We start from the raw sequence: 21,095 nt of genomic DNA, 5'->3' as shown, positions 1-21,095 counted from the left end.
GAGAAAAAGGAAATCATTTTTAAAAAATTATATTATTTGGATAAAATGGAGTCAAATGGGAGATGGCCATTCTCGAATTCACAACTTTATGGATAATGAGTTTCCGGATAATGGATCCCACACCTAAGGATCCAATTTTTTCTAAGGGCTCTTACTCACGAGCGGTTGTAGCTGCGCTCCCCTGCGTTCCGTTTTTCTGCGTTCAGCCGCAGGGGAGCGCAGGAATAGACGCATTACATTTTTTCCAATGGGGCTGTACTCGCACAGGCGCGTGTGTAGGCGCCGAACGCAGGAAAAATGCAGCATGTTGCGTCTAAACCTGCGTTCGGCGCGCCTGTGTGAGTACAGCCCCATTGGAAAAAATGTAATGCGTCTATTGCTGCGCTCCCCTGCGGCTGAACGCAGAAAAACAGGACGCAGGGGAGCGCAGCTACAACCACTCGTGAGTAAGAGCCCTAATGGTGACACTGCAGAAATAAATTGAAGTCAGAGGGGCATAGAGACCATGTAGAAGACTCACTCATGTGTATGTAAGTGTATCCGAGTGACATATTATTATTATCAACATGTATTTTTTTTCGCATATATATGAATTCAACAGTCAACAATTTATTAACTCTATTGTTTAAGCTTTAATGAAGACATTTGTATGATAACTACAGATCAAGCACTTGCATATTATACTTCCTATGATCACTTCAAACGATTAAGCATGTAAATCCGTCATAATATGACTGCTTACAATTTCTTCATGAGGACACCAGAGAATAATGTACATTTTCACTGAATTTAACACAACAGAGATCCTGCTCCCTCACATTTTATATAGTCAAAAATCTTTAGATTCAATTAGTAAACAAGCTTGAGATCTAGCGCTGCTGCATTTTAGACTAGAAAGAATATTAGATTATATTTGTCGAGCCTCAACTAGTGGATTAAATACAGATATTTGTTTATGCGTTTTTGTAAATTCTACAATCCTTTAACTAAGAACAATTAAGGAAAAATAATACACTGGTTATGACGGTGTTTGTTCTTACCAAGAAAACCTTTAATTATAGACTTTCAGCGCCATTTTTCTTTTCAGTTCCAAACCAGCATTAATGGGTGTGGCTGCTTTATGCACACTATGAATTAGGGTTAGATCTCTTTTTAACCACATATTCACAATTATTTTCATGAAGCCCTTGGGGAAAACACAGGCCATAAAACAACCCGATACCCAATGGAATAATCCTCTCGGTGCTCAAAAGGAGCAGCAGCAAGACATGACGTTACTAAATGCAGTAACCTGTATCAAACTGGGTTTTTTTTTCTTTAAAATTGATGGCATTTCATTTTTTCAGCTTATTAGCAGAACAATCCCAGCCGGGGTCAGGCACCTCAGAGTGAATACAGAGTGACCTGCCGGACTGTTTTTGTGTTCTGATTCAGCGCTTCCAATCTACGCTGGAGGGGAATAACCACTGCACCAGTGTTATAAGAATGCAGCAAGCTTTTTTTTCCTCTTTTTTTAGCTCAAATATTCCATCAGGGTTATTTATCATAAATTCGGGGGGGGCCATCATCATCATCATCCTCCTGATATAGGGAAACTTTCTTTCCATGCATCTGCACGTGATCTTCATTCACCTTCTCCAAGGCTTCAATCTAGACCATAAAAGATTACAATTAAAGGATTGTAGGGAGGACAAGAGCTGCACCAAAATATACAGTTCTAAAGTGCCACATGATAAAAGATACAGTACGAGGGATACCACATCACCATACAGCTTACAATCTATGTTTATTATTTTTAAAACAAAAAAAAAAACCAGCACACTGGCAGCTAGCAGGATCCTTTAAAAGGTTCGGGATTCGGCCTTTTTCAGCAGGGTTCGGATTCGCCTGAATCCTTTTGCCCGGCCAAACCGAATCCGATTTAGCATATGCAAATTAGGGAAAGGGAGGGAAATCGCGTGACTTTTTCTCACAAAACAAGGAAGTAAAAAATGTTTCCTTCTTCCCACCCCTAGTTTGCATATGCAAATTAGGATTTGAATTTGGTTCAGTATTTCGCAGAATCTTTCGAGAAGGATCCGGGGGTTCAGCTGAATCCACAATAGTGGATTTGGTGCATTCCTATTTAAAAGGCAACAAAAAGAAATAGGGGTGTAGTGATAAAAGTCTTTTCTAAACTGTTGCAACTCCCTACTCTGCACCTAAGATTTACTGATGTATAATGTGGTTTGATTCTGGAAGTTCCCAATGTTGTACTGCTCATGTTCATTGTATCTAAAGCTTTCCATTCAATTTGTTTTCTTTCCATATGGTTCCTTCAAGACCCCCTCCTCAACAGAATAAACACGAGCTGTAGAATAAAAAAATCTGTGATATTATATTGTTCCCTCCTCAACTGCATCATTATTGAAGTAATATATCCCCATGCCAAAGTCATTGAGTGCAGAGATTGTCAGTGCCACCATCTTGGTTGTGTCCCTTCCAAAAATGACCTGTTGTGAGGTAAACACTGTTGATTCTGCACGGATACAGAAAAGATGTTACTTTGGCAACTATGCAGTTTGGGAAGAGGTGGGCAATATAATGAGCCTTACAGAGAACATGGGGATTGCTTATCCTTTAAAGGAGAAGGAAAGGTTAGAACTAAGTAAGCCTTATCAGAAAGGTCCATCTAAATATACCAGTAAACCCCAAAAGTAGCGCTGCTCTGAGTCCCCTGTCAAAAGAATCACTGCATTTCTTTCCTTCTATTGTGTACACATGGGCTTCTGTATCAGACTTCCTGCCTTCAGCTTAAACCTCATTGCCCTGGGCAAGAGCATGCTAAATTTGTTCCTCTTCCCCCGCCCTCCTCTACTGTAATCTGAGCCCAGAGCAGGGAGAGACTCAGGCAGGAAGTGATGTCACACCACGTTAATACTGCAGCTCCTATCCTAAACAAACAGAGAGTTTTTAGAGCTATTTACTCAGGTATGGTAAAACATTGAAGAATAAATACATTGAAGAAGAGAATAAACTGGCTGTGCTCACCTTTTAACTTATCAGTGAGCTTTGTTGTAGCGGACAAGTAGTGTTTTCCTAACAGTAATTGAGGGATTAACTGCAAGGCTTCAAAATTAACTAGGGATGCACCGAATCCACTATATTGGATTCAGCTGAACCCTTTGCAAAAGATTCGGATGAATACCGAATCTGAATATGCAAATTAGGGGTGGGAAGGGTGAAAAAATACTTACTTGTTTTGTGACCAAAAGTCGCCACGATTTCCCTAACTGTCCCTAATTTGCATATGCAAATTAGTATTCGGTTCGGCCAGGCAGAAATATTCAGCCGAATGCTGCTGAGAAAGGTTGAATCCTGGCCGAATCCCAGACTGAACCCTGGATTCGGTGCATCCCTACAATTAACTTTTTCAGTCCCCTCGCTTACGTTAAATTCTGCAGAGACTATACTGACAAAGTTCTAGTTCTTGCACACAAACGTCACCAGAACACACATCACTTCCCTTTCTGGCATCTGCAATTAAAGACTGCTGCCTTTAAAGAGGAACTGTTGCTGATCTAACTATATATTTATATGATTAAAGGAGAAGGAAAGCTACCGAAGCAGTTTATTGCCAATAGATTAGCCACAATAGTGGAAGCTATAACACTATTTATTCTGCAGAATGCTTTACCATACCTGAGTAAACTGCTCTAGAAACACTGTTTGTTTAGGATGGCAGCTGCCATATTAGCTTGGTGTGACATCACTTCCTGTCTGAGTCTCTCCCTGCTCACTCATAGCTCTGGGCTCAGATTACAGCAGGGAATGGAGAGAGGAGCAAACTGAGCATGCTCAAGCCCTAGCCCTGGAGGTTTAAGCTGAAAACAGGAAGTCTGATACAGAAGCCCATGTGTACACAATAGAAGGAAAGAAATGTGGTGTTTTTTTTGACAGAGGACTTTGAGGGTTTACTAGTGTATTTATATAAACCTTTTGAATAAAGCTTACTTTGTTTTATAGCCTTTCCTTCTCCTCTAATGCCTAGTAATTATTTTTCAAAAATAGGATTTGTATAGTTTTTGAGATGGTTTATAAAGTGCTTCCTCATTCTAATATTCCTTTGCTGCTAAAAACAATTCAACCAAAAAAAGTATTTTTTAGTATTTAATCTGAGGAATGCACAAGTAAATTGTTAATTATAAACATGAAAAAAAATACATTTGTGAAGCAGATTTATTACTTGCCCACTGCAGTTTTTAGATATGTTGCCCTAAAACAGAAAACATTCTTCAAACTTCTTTCATACATGTAGTTTGAGGAATGTCATGGCTAATTTTTTTTTTTTTTATATATATAATTTTCCTATAATTACCTCAGCCATGAAGTCCACTTGATTATCAGAGGCAATATTCAAGCCAGTCACGATGTTGAAAAGCTCCCTTGCATGAGGAGTCTCTGACACACCTGCTTTCTGGAAGAACTACGGAAGGGTACAGAAAGTGAAAGAAGAAAACAGAAATGTATTCAGTTGCCTAAATATTCCCCGTAGCAGCATAAGCAACCCAAACAAAAATACAATATCAATGAAAGTGGTTCCTTACTCCAGTACAGTAAATAGGCCATTGAATTATGCAGTAAAAAAAGACTAACTCAGCAGCACTTCAGGTAAAGATGATTAGGTGAAGCCCATAAGTGCAGGGGTTCCCCTTTATTGGCCCGGGGACCAAAGAAGAGACACATTTTTTGGAAGGACTGGGGGGGTCGGGGAGGGGTCGTCATCCAATTGTGGCAAGCCGGTGTCTAATTCAGCATGCCGCGTTAATTGTTCTGGGGCCCAGTTCAGGACTGTCTGCGGCCCAGCGGTTGGGGAGCCCTGCATTAGTGAACTAGTTTCCTTCTAGTGTAGAGATGCTGTATAAATACATACCTGGGATACATTTCTGCAGTCCCTGTACAGAAATTCCAGGCCATGGGGGTGAGTAGGCTCCACAGACTGACTTACATCTATAAGCCACACCTGCAACATGGAAGAATGTTGGCGCTCAGTAAGCTCCTATGCAATACGGTACATTATTAACCAACTCTGGACCATGCCCTTAATATTTACCTTTCCTTCATGCCACATCATGTTGTATTCACTCAGATCCGCATGGACGAGGTTACACTGGTCATAGAGCTGCTTCATCATCTGAAAATGTATGAGTTATTCAGTTTATTTTGAATCCCATAATATACATACACACAGGCGCATATTTATCAAGGGTCGAATTTCAAATTTGAAAAACTTTGAAATTCAAAAAGACCAACCGAAATTAAGTTGAAGTCCACCAATTGACTCCAAATAGGTTCTAGGAGGACCCCAATAGGCTAAAACAGCAATTCGGCAGGTTTTAGATGGTGAATGGTCGAAGTCGAATTTTTAAAGAGATAGTGGGGGTCATCTATAAAGTTCGCGCAGCGCACAATTTTTCGCAAATGGTTCTATTGCCCATGTTTTTTCCTGAACGCAAATACATTGCACTGCTCTGCCCGTCTTTCCATTTTTTGCGAATTCTCATTGTGAAAATTTTTCGCAAATGGCGCGCAAATGAGACGCGAGGGCACCCAATGTGTGAGGTTGTTGTGAGCGAAAATAGCATTGACAGCAACTTAAATTCGCACTTTGCGAAACTGTTTTGCAAATATTTTCTCCGCCACCAAAGTTGTGGCGCAATTCAGTCGCTCAGTGTGCACATAGATATTTGCAATTTGCGATTTTTGACTTATTTAAAAAGCTCTTATAGACATTCGCATTGTGAAAAAAAATTTGCAATTCTGTTTGCACCACACTTATTCAGCTTTACAAATATATACATGCACAGGGCAAATATATTCACTTTGCGAATCAATCTGCCTTGCGCGAAGTTTAGAACCCCCAGTACATGATAAATTTCGATATTCAAATTTTTTTCAAATTCGAACCAAATTTGGACTATTCCCTAGTCGAGGTACACAAAAATAGCTCGAAATTCGAATTTTTTTTTAAATTGAAAATTCACCTCGACCTTTGATAAACCTGCCCCTTACACTCACAAACCACATTAGAACTCCAATAAATAGCTGTAAGAATCACATTCATAAGGTTACAGCACAAAGGGGTGCTTTGATCATGCCCTCTACTGTCCCTGTCCTCTGAACAGTAACATCAAAAGATGAAAGTGTTTTAAAGTAATACAAATATAATGCACTGGTAAAACTGCTGTGTTTGCTTCAGAAACACTACTATTGTTTATATAAATAAGCTGCTGTGTAGCAATGGGGGCAGACATTCAATGGAGAAAAGGCTCAGGTTACAGAGCAGATAAGCTCTGTAGAATATAATGTTATCTGTTATCCACTATTTAACCTGTACCATATAGACTTTTTTCAATTGCCACTAATGCTGCACAGCAGCTTGTTTATATGAATTATAGTAGTGTTTCAAGCAAACACATCAGTTTTACCAGTGTAGGGCAACACTACATGATATAGGGATGCACCGAATCCAGGATTCAGCCTTTTTCAGCAGGATTCGGCCGAATCCTTGTGCCTGGCCAAACCAAAACCATATTTACATATGTAAATTAGGGGCATGAAGGGAAATCAAGGGACTTTGACACAAAAAAAGAATTTTTTTCACATTTTCCTTTCCCACCCCTAATTTGCGTATGCAAATTAGGATTCGGTTCGGTATTCGTCCGAATCTTTCACCAAGGAAGGATTCGGGAATTCAGCCAAATCCCAAATAATGGATTCGGTGCATCCCTAACATGATATTTTCATTACTTTAAACCGCTTTCATTTTTTTGGTGTTCCTGTTTCTTTAAATATCAAGCAGTATCAGAAATAATCATCAACTGAGATTTTTACAGTGTAAAGACAGTTGCTAAATACATTTTACGGCATTTTGTATCTCTTTCTATTAACCAGGCCATTGTACATACACCAGTTGCAGGGTTCTGGTTCAGCTAATTGCACCTATATGCAAACACTTACGGAAAGAACCTGATAATATGCCTGCTTTGACTCTTCCAATCCAAGCTTGGCTTCCTTCAGTGTGGGGGCAGGGATTTGATCCTTTCCAATAAATGACATCACAAGAACGTGTTTCTTCAGCAAGACAACTTCTGGACATGGAATGCCAGCTTTGTGTATTCTAATCACATAGAAGAATATACATTTAACATTATGAATTAACAAAATAACCTAAACTGATAAGAGTTTGCTTAACTGTGCCATTTTTAAAGGGATACTGTTATGGGAAAACATGTTTTTTTTTTCAAAATGAATCAGTTAATAGTGCTGCTCCAGCAGAATTCTGCACTGAAATCCATTTTTCAAATGAGCAAACAGATTTTGTTATATTCAATTTTGAAATCTGACATGGGGCTAGAGATAGTCAATTTCCCAGCTGCCCCTAGTCATGTGACTTCAATCACTCTTTACTGCTATACTGCAAGTTGGAGTGATATCACCCCCTTCCCTTTCCCCCCAGCAGCCTAACAACAGAACAATGGGAAGGTAACCAGATAGCAGCTCCCAGACACAAGATAACAGCTGCCTGGTAGATCTAAGAACAGCACTCAATAGTAAAAGCCAAGTCCCACTGAGATTGATTCAGTTACATTAAGTAGGAGAAATAACAGCCTGCCAGAAAGTAGTTCCATCCTCAAGTGCAGGCACAAGTCACATGACTGGGGCAGCTGGGAAACTGACAATATGTCTAGCCCCATGTCATATTTCAAAATTGAATATAAAATATAATAGATTGAAGCCTAAGAACGTACGTGTTTCTGCATACAAACCAAACCTGAAAAAAACTCCAAAATGTTGATCATTTCAGTGTGCAGTAAGTTGCTGAACAATATACCTTTTCAAATTGTGCATTTCCTTTTCAGCCCACATCCGAATGATTTTGCGTGGATTGAGTTTACTAAAACGATCTTTGAATCTGTAGTCATCCTTGATGTATTTATCTCTGTTCTTGAACTCATTAAGAGTTGTTTTGAAGACCTTGATGGCACATTCAGCAGGTATTTCTTGATCCTCCATACTAGAAGCATAAAGAACACATAGTAAATATACAAAACACACTCTTTAAATTTCTGATGGCTAAAATATTTCAAGTATCTCTTCAAATTACCTAAACCAAAAAGCTTAAAGGAGAAAAAAAGCTACCAAAGCAGTTTATTGCCAACAGATTAGCCACAACAGTGCAAGCTATAACACTATATCTATTCTGCAGAATGCTTTACCATACCGGAGTAAACAGCTCTAGAAGCTCTCTCTGTTCTTATATGATAGCAGCTGCCATATTAGCTTGGTGTGACATCACTTCCTGTCCGAGTCGCTCCCTGCTCACTCATAGCTCTGGGCTCAGATTACAGCAGGGAGGGGAGGAGGGAAAAGGAAGCGGGAGAGAGGAGCTCAAGCCCTAGCCCTGGAGGTTTAAGCTGAAAACATGAAGTCTTATACAGAAGCCCATGTGTACACAATAGAAGGAAATAAATGAGGTGTTTCTGATAAAGCTTACTTCATTTTAGCCTTTCCTTCTCCTTTAAGTTATGGTAACTATGACAACCAAAAGTACATACCTTCCTCCACTAGCATGAAACACAACAGACTCCTTTCCAGTGCTCACACAGCCATTAATGGTTTCCAGCACACCAGAGTTCACCATTTTATATAAGAGCAGTCTCGTTTTTGGATCCACTACTTTTTCCTGAAACACAGAGATAATTTAGCCATTTTCAACATTACATTATGAACTGTATAATGTGTCATCACATATTTGTTTCTTCAGCCACATAATTGTGTGAATTATAATTTAAATCGTCATTGCCACTAAAGTTAGCTGTATGTACCGATATAAGCAGGGTAGTGTAGTGGCTTCTTCTTGGCGCCTGTATTCTACCCTTTAAAGGAGAACTAAACCCTAAAAATTAATATGTCTAAAATGTCATATTTGATATAGTGAACTTATTGCACCATCCGAAAGTTACAGCTTGTCAAAAGCAGTGATCCAGGACTTTAAACTTGTCACAGGGGGTCACCATCTTGGAAAGTGTCTGCGACAATCACATGCTCTGTGGGCTTTGAGCAGCTGTTGAGAAGCTAAGCTTAGGGGTCGTTGCAAATTATCCAGCAGAAAATGATGTTGGTCTGTAATATAAGCTGATGCTACAGGGTTGATTATTAAATTCTGATGCTAGTTGCACGGGTTTCTGTGCTGCCATGTAGTAATTATCTGTATTAATTATTAATCAGCCTTATATTGTGACATTTCTATTCTATGGTACTGTATATTGTGAGTGGGTCCCTAAGCTCAGTAAGTGGCAGCAGCACAGAGCATATGCAGTGAATCAGCAGAAAAGAAGATGGGGAGCTACTGGGGCATCTTTGGAGACACATATCTTTACTGCTAAAGGACTATGGTTGCCTTGGGCTGGTACAGAAGCCCAAAACATCATGTACAACATTTCTACCTACTTCTTTAGTAAAGCTTTAGTTCTCCTTTAAAATCAAGGCTGAAGGTCTAGGGAAGTGTCTCAATAAATAAAGAAATAAGCAAATGGGGTTCAGTCTCTTTAAATGATGGAATGTATGGGAGTTGGTTTCCGACAGCACAGCATTACAGTAGCAGGGATTGTTGCGCAGATTTTTCAACAGTGTCTCATTGAAATACAGCAGGGATGAAAAAGAAACCCCCCCTTGATTTGCAGCAACATATTGAAAGTGGACACACATTCACCCTTTTGACTAAGTTTACACTATTAAATATAAAGCTTAGCTGCACTTAAAAAGTATAGCAGAATAATCTGTGAAAATTGGCAGCTAAGGGGATCCCCTTGGGAAATAATTGAGCAATTGACGTCAACCAATCTTTAAGTTGACTACTCACCTTAACCATTACTAGGAGATTGGATGGACCAGTGAATTTAGCTCAGAAACGGGAAATCATTTCAAATGTTTATTACTTGTATTGTTACAAATTAAAAGAAATAAAGTTACCTTTAAAAAAAAAAGAAACGGGAAATCATTTACTTACAGCAGTAGAAACTTCCTTTTTGTCATGCAGCCTGGCACTTTTACGCTGCTCAGAGATAGAATGCTGCTTCAAAGCATTGAAAACTTGGTTGGACAGCTTCAGGTCCATTACAATTCCATCTCCAACCTGGAATTCTGGGGCAAACTGAAAATGCAGACATGCTTCAGTGTTAAATCAATATTCTCACAATATTCCCACAACAAGTGGGACTTGCTGTGCGATTTCACAATGTGAAATATTTCAGATTCTCAGAAAAATCCCATTTATTTTGCATCCAGAGGGACAATCTGACTAACTCTGCAGTGTAACTGTACAAATCAACTGTTAAAGGGGAAGTTAGTCACTTAATCCTATAATGCCTGTGTGATTAGTCACCTTTAAAAAGTTTGTTGAGGTGTGCATGACACCCATAGAACATCGTGGAATACTAAGCTAGGTTGTTATTTGTCTTTTTCTGTAGCCAAGTAACACTGATCATTGGTGATATTTTACTTTGTAGTGTGAATGACATGATTTTTACATATAATAGCGAATTTGTTTTAGTCCCTTCATGACTGGGTAACTTTAGGCTCCGTGTAAAACATGTACACAGAAATCCAATTTATGACACGGCACCATGCAATATCCAAATGTTTAAAAACCCTTTATTGAAGACACGGCTTCATGATCTGTTACAAACATACACAACTTTTCAGGCCTATTTCCAGGGCTTTTAAACATTTGAATTACTGCATGGTGCCATGTCTTAAATTGGATTTCTGGAAAGTCGGTGGGGAAGTGGACCACTGGACACGTGCACTGCTGATATAAAAAGGTGAAAAGTGGTGAGTGCTGACTAAAAGACTATCAAACATGTATACAGTTCAACTGCACATCCATAAGGTTTTTATATGGTGTGTGTGTTGTTCTGAATGTGAAATAATAACATGTTTCACAATATTTTCTAATTAGACTTAAATGGTTTGATTTTCGTGCTTACATTTTCCATTCGTGCCGTGTTCTTCCTGCCGCACACCACCTCGTCATGTTTAGTTGTGATGTCTTTCCCCTTGCCAACAAAGCCTTTTTTAGGGGTAGGCGTGGGTTTAACTGGAAAATAAAAACTGTATTAGCAAATGAACATTTTGAAGATTATCTCCATCAAATGAGAGGAGATGAAATTGATCTGGTGGGAAAAAAATTGATGCATAACATCAAATGCTCCACCAGATGTACATGGCACTTAAACATAGCTCCTAGTCACGGGATTGGAGATAACTCAGTGTTATATAGAGTATACTGCTTTAATTGCCTCAAAACTAAACTTAAATGGTCCGTAACTCCAAATAAATAAAATAAAAGCTTTTTATAGAATAAAATATATATATGGTTACCCTGCACTGGTGATAAGTATATGCTTGCTTGGGAAACATTACCACAGTTTATATAAAAGGCTATATGTTCACATAGCCAAAAACATATAAACTGTGGAGGATACAATTTCTTTAGTTCTTACACAGGAGGATAAACAGCAGTCAAATGTCATAAATGCAAACGTGCAGAACTGCTATGGAGACCAGAATTGTGCCCAGTTATGCTAATCTTTTTCTGGGCTATTGGAAACATCAGCCGATGTGGTCCCCTCATGAATGGACTTACAATTTGATTCTCCATAAGAGGTTCATCGATGATACTTATAATTTGGAAGGGTTCCAGCGATCAATCAGAACATTTTTTTGTCCTATATAAATAATAATTCCAACCAAACAAATGTCATACACGGCTCACTAGAGAACAAAACCTCTCTCATATTATATATGACATTTTTTTTGCCAAGAAATAGTTTATCTGTAGGGGCTAGAGAGACAGATGCAAAATTAAAATGAAAGAAACAAAAAAAAAAAGTCTAAGAGAATTTCGGTTTTTGATTGTCCAAAAACTGATTTTTTTTTTTTTTTAGGGATAGGCATGGGTTTATCTGGGAAATAAAAACTATATTAGCAAAAAGACCATTTTGAAGATTATCTCCATTGAGTGAGAGGAGATAAAATAGATCACTGATCCATTGTCACCGCCACGTTTCTTGCTATCTGAGGTGAAAAGACAGTATAAAGGAAAAGGCACACAGGACGGTTTGGTTGCTGGGGCCTCACAGGACAGCAGTGTCATTTTTATAGAGTTTGACTGGTGTATCACTCAGGAATGTAAACCTCAGCATTCTCTTTCCATACTTAACTCTCGGATACCAGAGGGTTGCACAGTCAGCAGATTGCATATTCTGCTAAATAGGAAGTAGCTAGTGAAGTCTTTGAGAGGAGCAGAGCAAGCAAAGTTCCCCACAGGCACTGATCTAATATACAGGTATGGGATCTGTTATTCAGAAAGCTCGGGACCCGAGTCTCTCTGGATAACGGATCTTTCTGTAATTTGGATCTTCATACCTTAAGTCTACTCTCATGTAAACATGAAATAAACCCCAAAGGCTGGTTTGGCTTCCAATAAGGATTAATTATATCTTAGCTTGAATCAAGTACAAGCTACTGTTTTATTATTACAGAGAACAAGGAAATCATTTTTAAAAATTGTAATTATTTGGAAAAAACGAGAGTCAGCCTTTCTGTAATTCAGAACTTTTGGGATAACGAGTTTCTGGATAACGGATCAAATCCTTGTACTATATTGTTTTTTTTACCTTGTTGGTCCACACTAACTATTCTAGCAAACCCAAGCCATACAGTTAAGGATAGGGATGCACCTAATCCACTATCTTGGATTTGGCTGAAGCTCGGAATCCTTAGTGAACCCGAATCCGAATTTGCATATGCAAATTAGGGGTAGGAAGGGGAAAACATTTTTTACTTATTTGTTTTGTGACAAAAAGTCACGCAATTTCCCTCCCCGCCTCTAATTTGCATATGCAAATTAGAATTCGGTCGGCCAGGCAGAAGGATTCGGCCGAATCCGAATCCTGCTGAAAAAGGCCGAATCCCGAACTGAATCCTGCCTTCGGTGCATCCCTAGTTAAAGGGATACTGTCATGGGAAAAATTTTTTTTTTCAAAATGAATCAGTTAATAGTGCTGCTCCAGCAGAATTCTGCACTGAAATCCATTTCTCAAAAGAGCAAACAGATTTTTTTATATTCAATTTTGAAATCTGACATGGGGCTAGACATTTTGACAATTTCCCAGCTGCCCCAAGTCATGTGACTTGTGCTCTGATAAACTTCAATCACTCTTTACTGCTGTACTGCAAGTTGGAGTGATATCACCCCTCCCTTTTTTCCCCCAGCAGCCAAACAAAAGAACAGTGGGAAGGTAACGAGATAGCAGCTCCCTAACACAAGATAACAGCTGCCTGGTAGATCTAAGAACAGCACTCAATAGTAAAAACCCATGTCCCACTGAGACTCCTTCAGTTACATTGAGAAGGAGAAACAGCAGCCTGCCAGAAAGTATTTCTCTCCTGAAGTGCAGGCACAAGTCACATGACCAGGGGCAGCTGGGAAATTGACAAAATGTCTAGCCCCATGTCAGATTTCAAAATTGAATATAAAAAAATCTGTTTGCTCTTTTGAGAAATGGATTTCAGTGCAGAATTCTGCTGGAGCAGCACTATTAACTGATTCGTTTTGAAAAAAAATGTTTTTCCCATGACAGTATCCCTTTAAGGATCACCATTTTGAGCCACAACCCTCCCAGCAACCTGTCAACCTACTGCCCTGTACAAGGCAACAGCTAGCCGTGTGTATCTAATCATTTAACTAGAACATGTGCTTGTCATTATGTATGTATAGTACATAATGGGGCGTTAAAAGCAACAAGAAAGTTCTGTTTTGAACAATCGTAACAGCGTAAAAGTTATTTCTAAGCTTGAACACACTACACAATACAAGGAGAGTGAAGGCTACCTGCTTTGTATGGATCATGGCGAGTGTCTTGCCAATCCACTTCATCCTCTGAGCTGTCATTTTCTTCACTGGGATGAACCTTCCGATAGTTCTCAAACGATATAGATACTAAGAATGAAAATAAAAAAATCAATTTCTTCTCATTCATCCTTAAAGGGCTTGTTCACCTTTGAATTAACTTTTAGTTTGATGTAGAGAGGGGTGTTCTGAGACAATATGCGAGTGGTTTTCATTTTTTATTATTTGTGGTTTTTGAGTTATTTAGCTTTTTATGCAGCAGCTCTCTAGTTTGCAATTTCAGCAATCTGGCTGCTAGGGTCCAAATTACCCTAGCAACCATGCATCAATTTGAATAAAAGACTGGAATATGAACAGGAGATGCATGCATAGACAGATGAGTGATATATAGTAGCAATAATAAATAAGTGGCTTTACAGAGCATTTGTTTTTAGAAGGGGTCAGTGACCCCCTTTTTGAAAGCTGCAAAGAGTTAGAAGAAAAGGGTAAATAATTAAAATATATAAAAAATAATAATAAGGAAGATCAATTTATAGAGTTGCCAATTCTAAGCAACTTTTCACATACTAAAAGTTAAATTAAAGGTGAACCACCCATTTAACAGTAGTTTTTTTTCTACTAAAACGACTCCTACCTTTGCTATCTCCATTAAACTTTTTCTCTTCTCTGAGAAGCTGGGCATCATATTCCTTGTCAAACTGCATCTGCAGCATCTGAGCCAAGACTTCATCGCTTGATGTGTCAATGTTATCAGCATTTAGGAAAGGACCGTCTTCACTACTGGAAAAGGGGAGAGGCATCTTAGCACTTTAAAAGGGACAATCCAACCAAAAAAAAAAAATGTAATGACTTTTAAATATAATGTACAGGTATGGGATCCATTATCCGGAAACCCATTATCCAGAAGGCTCCGAATTACATAATGGCCATCTCCCATAGGCTCTATTTTATCCAAATAATCCCCATTTTTAAAAATGATTTCCTTTTTCTCTGTAATAATAAAACAGTACTTTGTACTTAATCCAAACTAAGATATAAGTAATCCTTATTGGAAGCAGAACCAGCCTATTTATTTAATGTTTACATTTTTTGTAGACTTAAGGTATGAGGATCCAAATTATGGAATACCCCAGGTCCTGAGCATTTTGGATAACAAGTCCCATACCTGTACTAGTATTTTAAACTAATTTTATACAGATGGAATCAGTGATACAGGGCAATTTCCACAGGTATGATATTAGCAACACAATAGTTTAAGTCAAAGGTCATTCACACAATCTGCACGAATAGTACAAGAAACCTGTTGTAAAAAATGGGACTGTTATTCGCAAGTACTTTGACCTTTGGAGTTACTGACATTTTACATTTTCTATGTATTTTAAAAGGATTCAAGTGCCAGATGTCTAAATAAAATGCTACATATGTTTTATCTTTCATGTACAAGTATGATTTGCTGCAAATATATCCACAACCTGAATGCTAACAATGTAATGATTTGGACTGTATATAAAATGTTACTTACAGAACCTCCTCTGTGAACACATGGCTCTCTTCTTCCAGTTGGAGTTTTCTGGCCAGCTCCTCACTCATCACCTCTACCAAGGAACACTGGACTGCAGGCTTTGCAGCAACACCCCAGGGGCTCTGAAATGACAACGAATAGAAGATATTACATCATTTTTTTCAGGGATATTAATGAAGGAATTATGATATTTGTTTATATGTTTATTAAAGGGACAGTTCAATATACAGGGCTTGTGCTAAACATATTTTTTGCATGTGGTTACTTAAAAAACAGGAATGGAAGTTTTCAGTATTTCTTGAACTGAACAGGGCAAAAACTGCAATTTAAACCACTTTCACTTTCTAGCTTTCTTTGGTTCTTGTGAGCAACGGAGGCTAGAGGTTTAAGTAGGTAAACAAATTTCTGATTGTATGAATCGAGGATTAGTAAGATTTTCCGACTGTGTGTGAAGAGTCCTGACATTTTTCATTCCGTGGAGATCGGTCGTTGGTTGATTGGACAGGTTACAAAATGTCGGCTGCCGATAATATCTCTGCGTGTATTGCCGATCGTACGAATTTCAGTGGGAGACTGTCACTGGCTTTTCTCAGACATGACTTTCATACGATTGCTGTCAGGGGCAGAACATTGGCTGATCTGTTCTTTTCTACTTTATTTGATCTGAATGGTTAAAGGCAGGTCGGGAGATGGGGAAGTGAGATCGTTCTATGATTCGAACGATCGGATCTTTGCATCTATGGCCAGCTTTACTCCGCACTCGGTAATATTAATTCAAATTACTATCTTTATTAATTATATTGAGATCACTCAGTTCATCAACCCGCCCTGATGAAGCCGAACCCGGTGAAACGCGCATCTGTGTGGAAGCCAGGAGGAGCTTGCCACTTTCTTCATCTCCGTCTGCAATGAGGAGGCCTGGAAGAATTCGGTCCACTCCCGATCCAGGCGCTTAAAAACGAGAGCAGTACGGAAGAAGATAGTAATTTAAAGTAATATTACAGAGTGCGGAGTAAGAGATACAAACAAATTACCAGCCCCGAGAAGCCCTCTGTATAATAAGTGCTTCCCCCATCTCATATTCTGACAAAGGCTGCAGCTTGGGGGGTGGGGGTTTATAGAGAGCTCATAATTTACAATTTAAAAAACTAGCCTCATTTCAGAGGGATGGAGTTAAGGTAAAAACACATATCATGGGGAGGCACATTAATCAAGGGTCCCATTTCGAAGTCATGCTTTTTTTTTTTTTTAAACTCCCATAAACTTGAGATTCGACCAATCGAAATTCATAGATAAAATCGAGTTTTCTCAGCTCGGACTAATTGAGTCAGCCTGAAAATTTGATTTGAATTAGAAAAACTCGATTCAAATTTAAAAAATTCGATTGGAGTTTTTTTTTCTCCAAAAAAAACTTGAATGTCAGGAAGGCTGCAAACCACCAGAGCAGGTTTTGGGTGGTGAATAGTCAGATTCTTAAAGGGTCAAAGTATGATAAATAAAAATTGAATTTGAATTTAAACTCGAATCGAGTTTGGATAATTCACAATTCGAATTTGAGAGTTTTCAACAAAAAAAAAAAAAATCTGCCCATTAGTGTTTAATTAATGCATCGGGCTAGGGAAAGAAGCACTGCCATCACCCCTTTCCTCATCTACGACTTAAGGTGGCCATACACGGGCAGATTAAAGCTGCCGATATCTGTCCTTTAGACCGACTCGGCAGCCCATGTGTGGGGGCTCCCAACGTGTCTTCCCAATCGATCGGCCAGATATACATCGGTCAAGTTTGGATTTTTCTATGATCCAGGACTGCATCGGCTAGTTGATGCGATCCGTTGGCTCCCATTCACAGCATTGTTATCCGATCTTTCGGCCCCAGGGCCAAACGTTCGGATTCACCAATCGCCCAGCCGTAATTGGCACGTTCAACAAAAAAGCGGCTCTTAACCCGATATGCCCAAACGAGTGGACCAAAGTGTATGGCCAACCTTTAGATTTGTGTATGCTAAAGTGTAAGGGAAGAAACAGGTAAGATGGTGGTGCACAGCCCAGTGAAAAACTGAATTCACTGGGAGTGCTTACATATTAGTACCACTAAATAAATAAGGTTTTTTTAAAAAAAGAATCCATATTTGTATATGTGTGTATAATTGAATAGAGGGCTAACAAGTCTTAGAATTGTTACATTGTCCTATACAGATACAAACTAACCCTCAACTGTTTCTGCCCATGAATGAAGAAAGTTACCCAAACTGAAATCAATAAGCCTCTATGGAACCAGGCAAGGGAGAGTAACGGCAATAAGTGTCACCTCTGTGACATATAAGTTGGCCTTTCATTGGTGAACAAAATGTGTGTGCAATAAGTAAAGTATATAATTGTGATATAATAAGTGATAACAGGGAACAGAAGATCATAAAGCCATATATTGTGTCACTGCTGACTCACAGAGACTTTCCCAATGTGTATTTTTAGCATCAGCTTAAACTCTTGTGGCCGGCCATAAAGCAATGGCTCCAGCACTGGTTGCCAAACCTGATCTATTAGGACTCTGAAGAGTATGTCAGGCCCTTGCAATACATATCCAGAGAGTGACGTATATTGTAATTAGAGAAGCGCCTACTCATACCTCAGTACTGCAGGGTGGATATGGAGATAAAAGCAAGATATGGTAACCATCTCTCACTACAAACATCGCCACATTAATTTCAGTCTGATATATAGAATATAGTCTGATATAATCAATTAAACAAACTTTCACAGCAAAAAATCGATAATTTCTAAAAGCTCCCCAAATAGGTGACTTGGTTTGGGTGCTTTTGCCCTGAACCCTCCGCTGAACACTGTTTCTCCATTGATACAAATATGGGTCACTCACTGCTCCTGTTTGCTGGCCCGGGTGTAGTGGTCCGAACATTCAGCAAAGGGGAGACATCAGTCCTTCAAACCAATGAATGGCACGCACTCAACGGGACTCCAGGCAGCAGTAAAATATTCATTACACAAACATATTTAGCCCTAAGGACTAAATAGGTTTGTGTAATAAAGCTATCTGAAATTACCACTGCCTGGAGTGTATGTATAAATAATACACAAAAACCATGAACATCTTGTAAATTATATCCTTATAAACAGTGAGTTCTGATGTCATCAGTTACAAACGGTGAGTTCTGATGTCATTTCTGTCACATGACTCACTGAAACGCGAGTATTATAATAAATAAAGTACCCCCAGTTGCAAAATATGAGAATATTAAAAGTTACCTCGGAGTTCCATGACCTGTATAAACTCCTCAGTAAGTTATAATATTCTAATATTTTACTTTATTCACTATATATACACACACAGGTAAGGGATCTGTTATCCGGAACTCTGTTATCCTTTTATGGAAAGGCTGTCTCCCATAGACCCCATTCAGAGGCATAACTACAGAGGAAGCAGACAACACATGTGTGTGTGTGTGGGGGGGGGAGAAGATATAGGGGCCCTATGAGGCTATAATTAATATATAATTTCAATAAATATTGGTAAAACAGATCAATCCTTCTGCCCAGCCAGACCGAATCCTAATTCGCATATGCAAAGTCCCCTTCCCACCCCTAATCTGAATATACAAATAAGGATTTGGATTCGGAAATTCGCGAAGGATTTGGATTCGCGAAGGATAATCCATAATAGTGTATCCGCCATATCCCTAATATCTAGACATTTTGGGGGCCTGAAAAATATTTTGTCGTGGGGCCCAGTGGTAGTTACGTCACAGACTCCATTTTATCCAAATTGATCAAAATGATACTTTTCTGTGTAATAATAAAACAGTAGTTTGTAATTGATCCAAACTAAAATATAATTAATCCTTATTGGAAACAAAACCAGACTATTGGGTTTATTTAATGTTTAAATGATTTTCTAGTAGACTTAAGGTATAAAGATCCAAATTACAGAAAAATCTGTTATCTGGAAAACCCCAGGTCCATTCTGTATAACAGGTCCCTGTATATATATCTATTTACGTCTCCTGCACAGGTGTAACCGAAGTAGAAGTCCCCCAAGAAGAAGAAGCCAGTAATGAGTACAGCACAGGGGGAATCTCTGGAAGAATAAGAAGCTGTAAACCTCACCGGCCGGGTTTCGGGTCCGATGATTCCACCTTGATCCATGTTCTCATTCAGCCTCGTGTAGGTGCCGGGGAGAGAATGTCGGGAGCAGTATAACCAGCAGCAGCAGGAAGTGCTCAGAGGAGACTGTCAAGTTATAGGAGTCTGTATCGCCTCGGAACTTGCCCGGACTTATCTTCGTGCGGCTGAGAGGTCGGATAGTTGAAGGTGAATGTCACTGGGATACACTGGCCTAGTTTAGGAACAATGAATATATATTAATATCCTATAATAGAGTGGGACTGAAGGTCAGGTTGCGTCTGACAGCTGAGAGAAATCCGCACCGGCTCACAGAACCTGCTCCTCGCTCAATGGCCACCGTGAATCTAGGCAGATGCAATGCATCTTGGGAGACATGATGTCACCTAGTAACTGGGCGGAACTGCGCGATCGAACTGTTGCCAAGGGAAAACAGAGAAGCGGCTTTCTGGTTGGCTGTGAAGCACTGACTTGGAAGTGACTTAGGCGGAGCTACAGACATAAAGTAAATGTATTGGAATATATAATGCGTATTCCTGATGTTGCAGTGTATGTGTTGCTCACCTTCAGCAACAAGGTGAAGGGCTTAAACAAGTAACAATATCTGTCTCACAAATAGCGCGGCAGCAGCGCAAACCTGAAGCTCTGTATAGGGGCGGGGCGTGCGGAGTGACAGCGCGTTGCTATTGGAGCAGCTAGTAAGGGGCGTGTCTGTATCATGGCGGCTCCAGTTGAGTAGTGTAGTTATGAGAGCTGCTGGAAGCAAGTTTATGTGGCGGCAGCTCCGGAGGGCATGCGGTGACATGTATTTTAGGGGACCCGCGGTGGGTCTCACCTTCTGCTGCTTTTATTTGTCTTCCTGTGTCACAAATAAGTTGAGGTTGTCTGAGAATATAACTAACCTGGGCTTGCTGCAGTATTCATCTGTATCTTGTAGGCCTTTAGCTTAGGGTCACAGAACCTGCCACCTAAACGATGTTGTTGTACTACACCTTGACAATGAATGGGGAGGCTCTCAGGTTGGCAAATCCTTATGACTGTAAGCTCTGTGGGGCAGAGACCTCCATCCTCATGTCTCTTTGACACTCCTACTCTTTATTGTAACTCTATTTTGTACTTATTTGTATTTATTGACCCCCTGTTTGTTGTATTTATTGTTCTGCTGTAAAAGCTGTATACTGAAATAGCACTATAGAAATACAAAATCTAAATACATGCATTTCTATACACAACCAGTTAGCAGCTCAGCTAATGTTAGCAGAAGGATTCAATGCACTATATACTGAATTACATATAATATTATTCCCCAATATATTGCCAGGTATTTAGATTAAGCTGTTGCATTGCTAGTTCCAGTTCCACAGTCTAAAGGCAGAGACACACGCTGCTATTTTGAGAGATTAGTCGGCCAGCGACAAATCGCTTCTTCAGAAATTGTAGCCCAGTGATTGCACGGGTCCCAGGGGTGTAGGTTTCTGTA

General features: G+C 39.4%; 1 protein-coding gene across 1 annotated transcript; it reads right to left on the bottom strand.

Annotated features, from left to right (window-relative positions):
- Positions 1–1,316: 1,316 nt before the first annotated feature.
- riok3.S (RIO kinase 3 S homeolog) lies at positions 1,317–19,938 on the bottom strand. Its single transcript, NM_001089923.1, is given in 13 exon segments — positions 1,317–1,650; positions 4,358–4,465; positions 4,913–5,002; positions 5,093–5,173; positions 7,000–7,159; positions 7,874–8,056; positions 8,598–8,725; positions 10,052–10,195; positions 11,031–11,140; positions 13,940–14,047; positions 14,592–14,737; positions 15,480–15,601; positions 19,601–19,938. Coding segments are annotated over 13 exon segments (1,533 nt in total). The 5' UTR covers positions 19,640–19,938; the 3' UTR covers positions 1,317–1,536.
- Positions 19,939–21,095: the final 1,157 nt, after the last annotated feature.

The sequence above is a fragment of the Xenopus laevis genome, chromosome 6S (genome assembly GCF_017654675.1).
Source record: "Xenopus laevis strain J_2021 chromosome 6S, Xenopus_laevis_v10.1, whole genome shotgun sequence".
In the NCBI taxonomy this organism is placed as follows: domain Eukaryota; kingdom Metazoa; phylum Chordata; class Amphibia; order Anura; family Pipidae; genus Xenopus; species Xenopus laevis.
The sequence above is the reverse complement of the archived record's forward strand: the minus strand, read 5'-3'. Positions and strand labels throughout refer to the sequence as shown.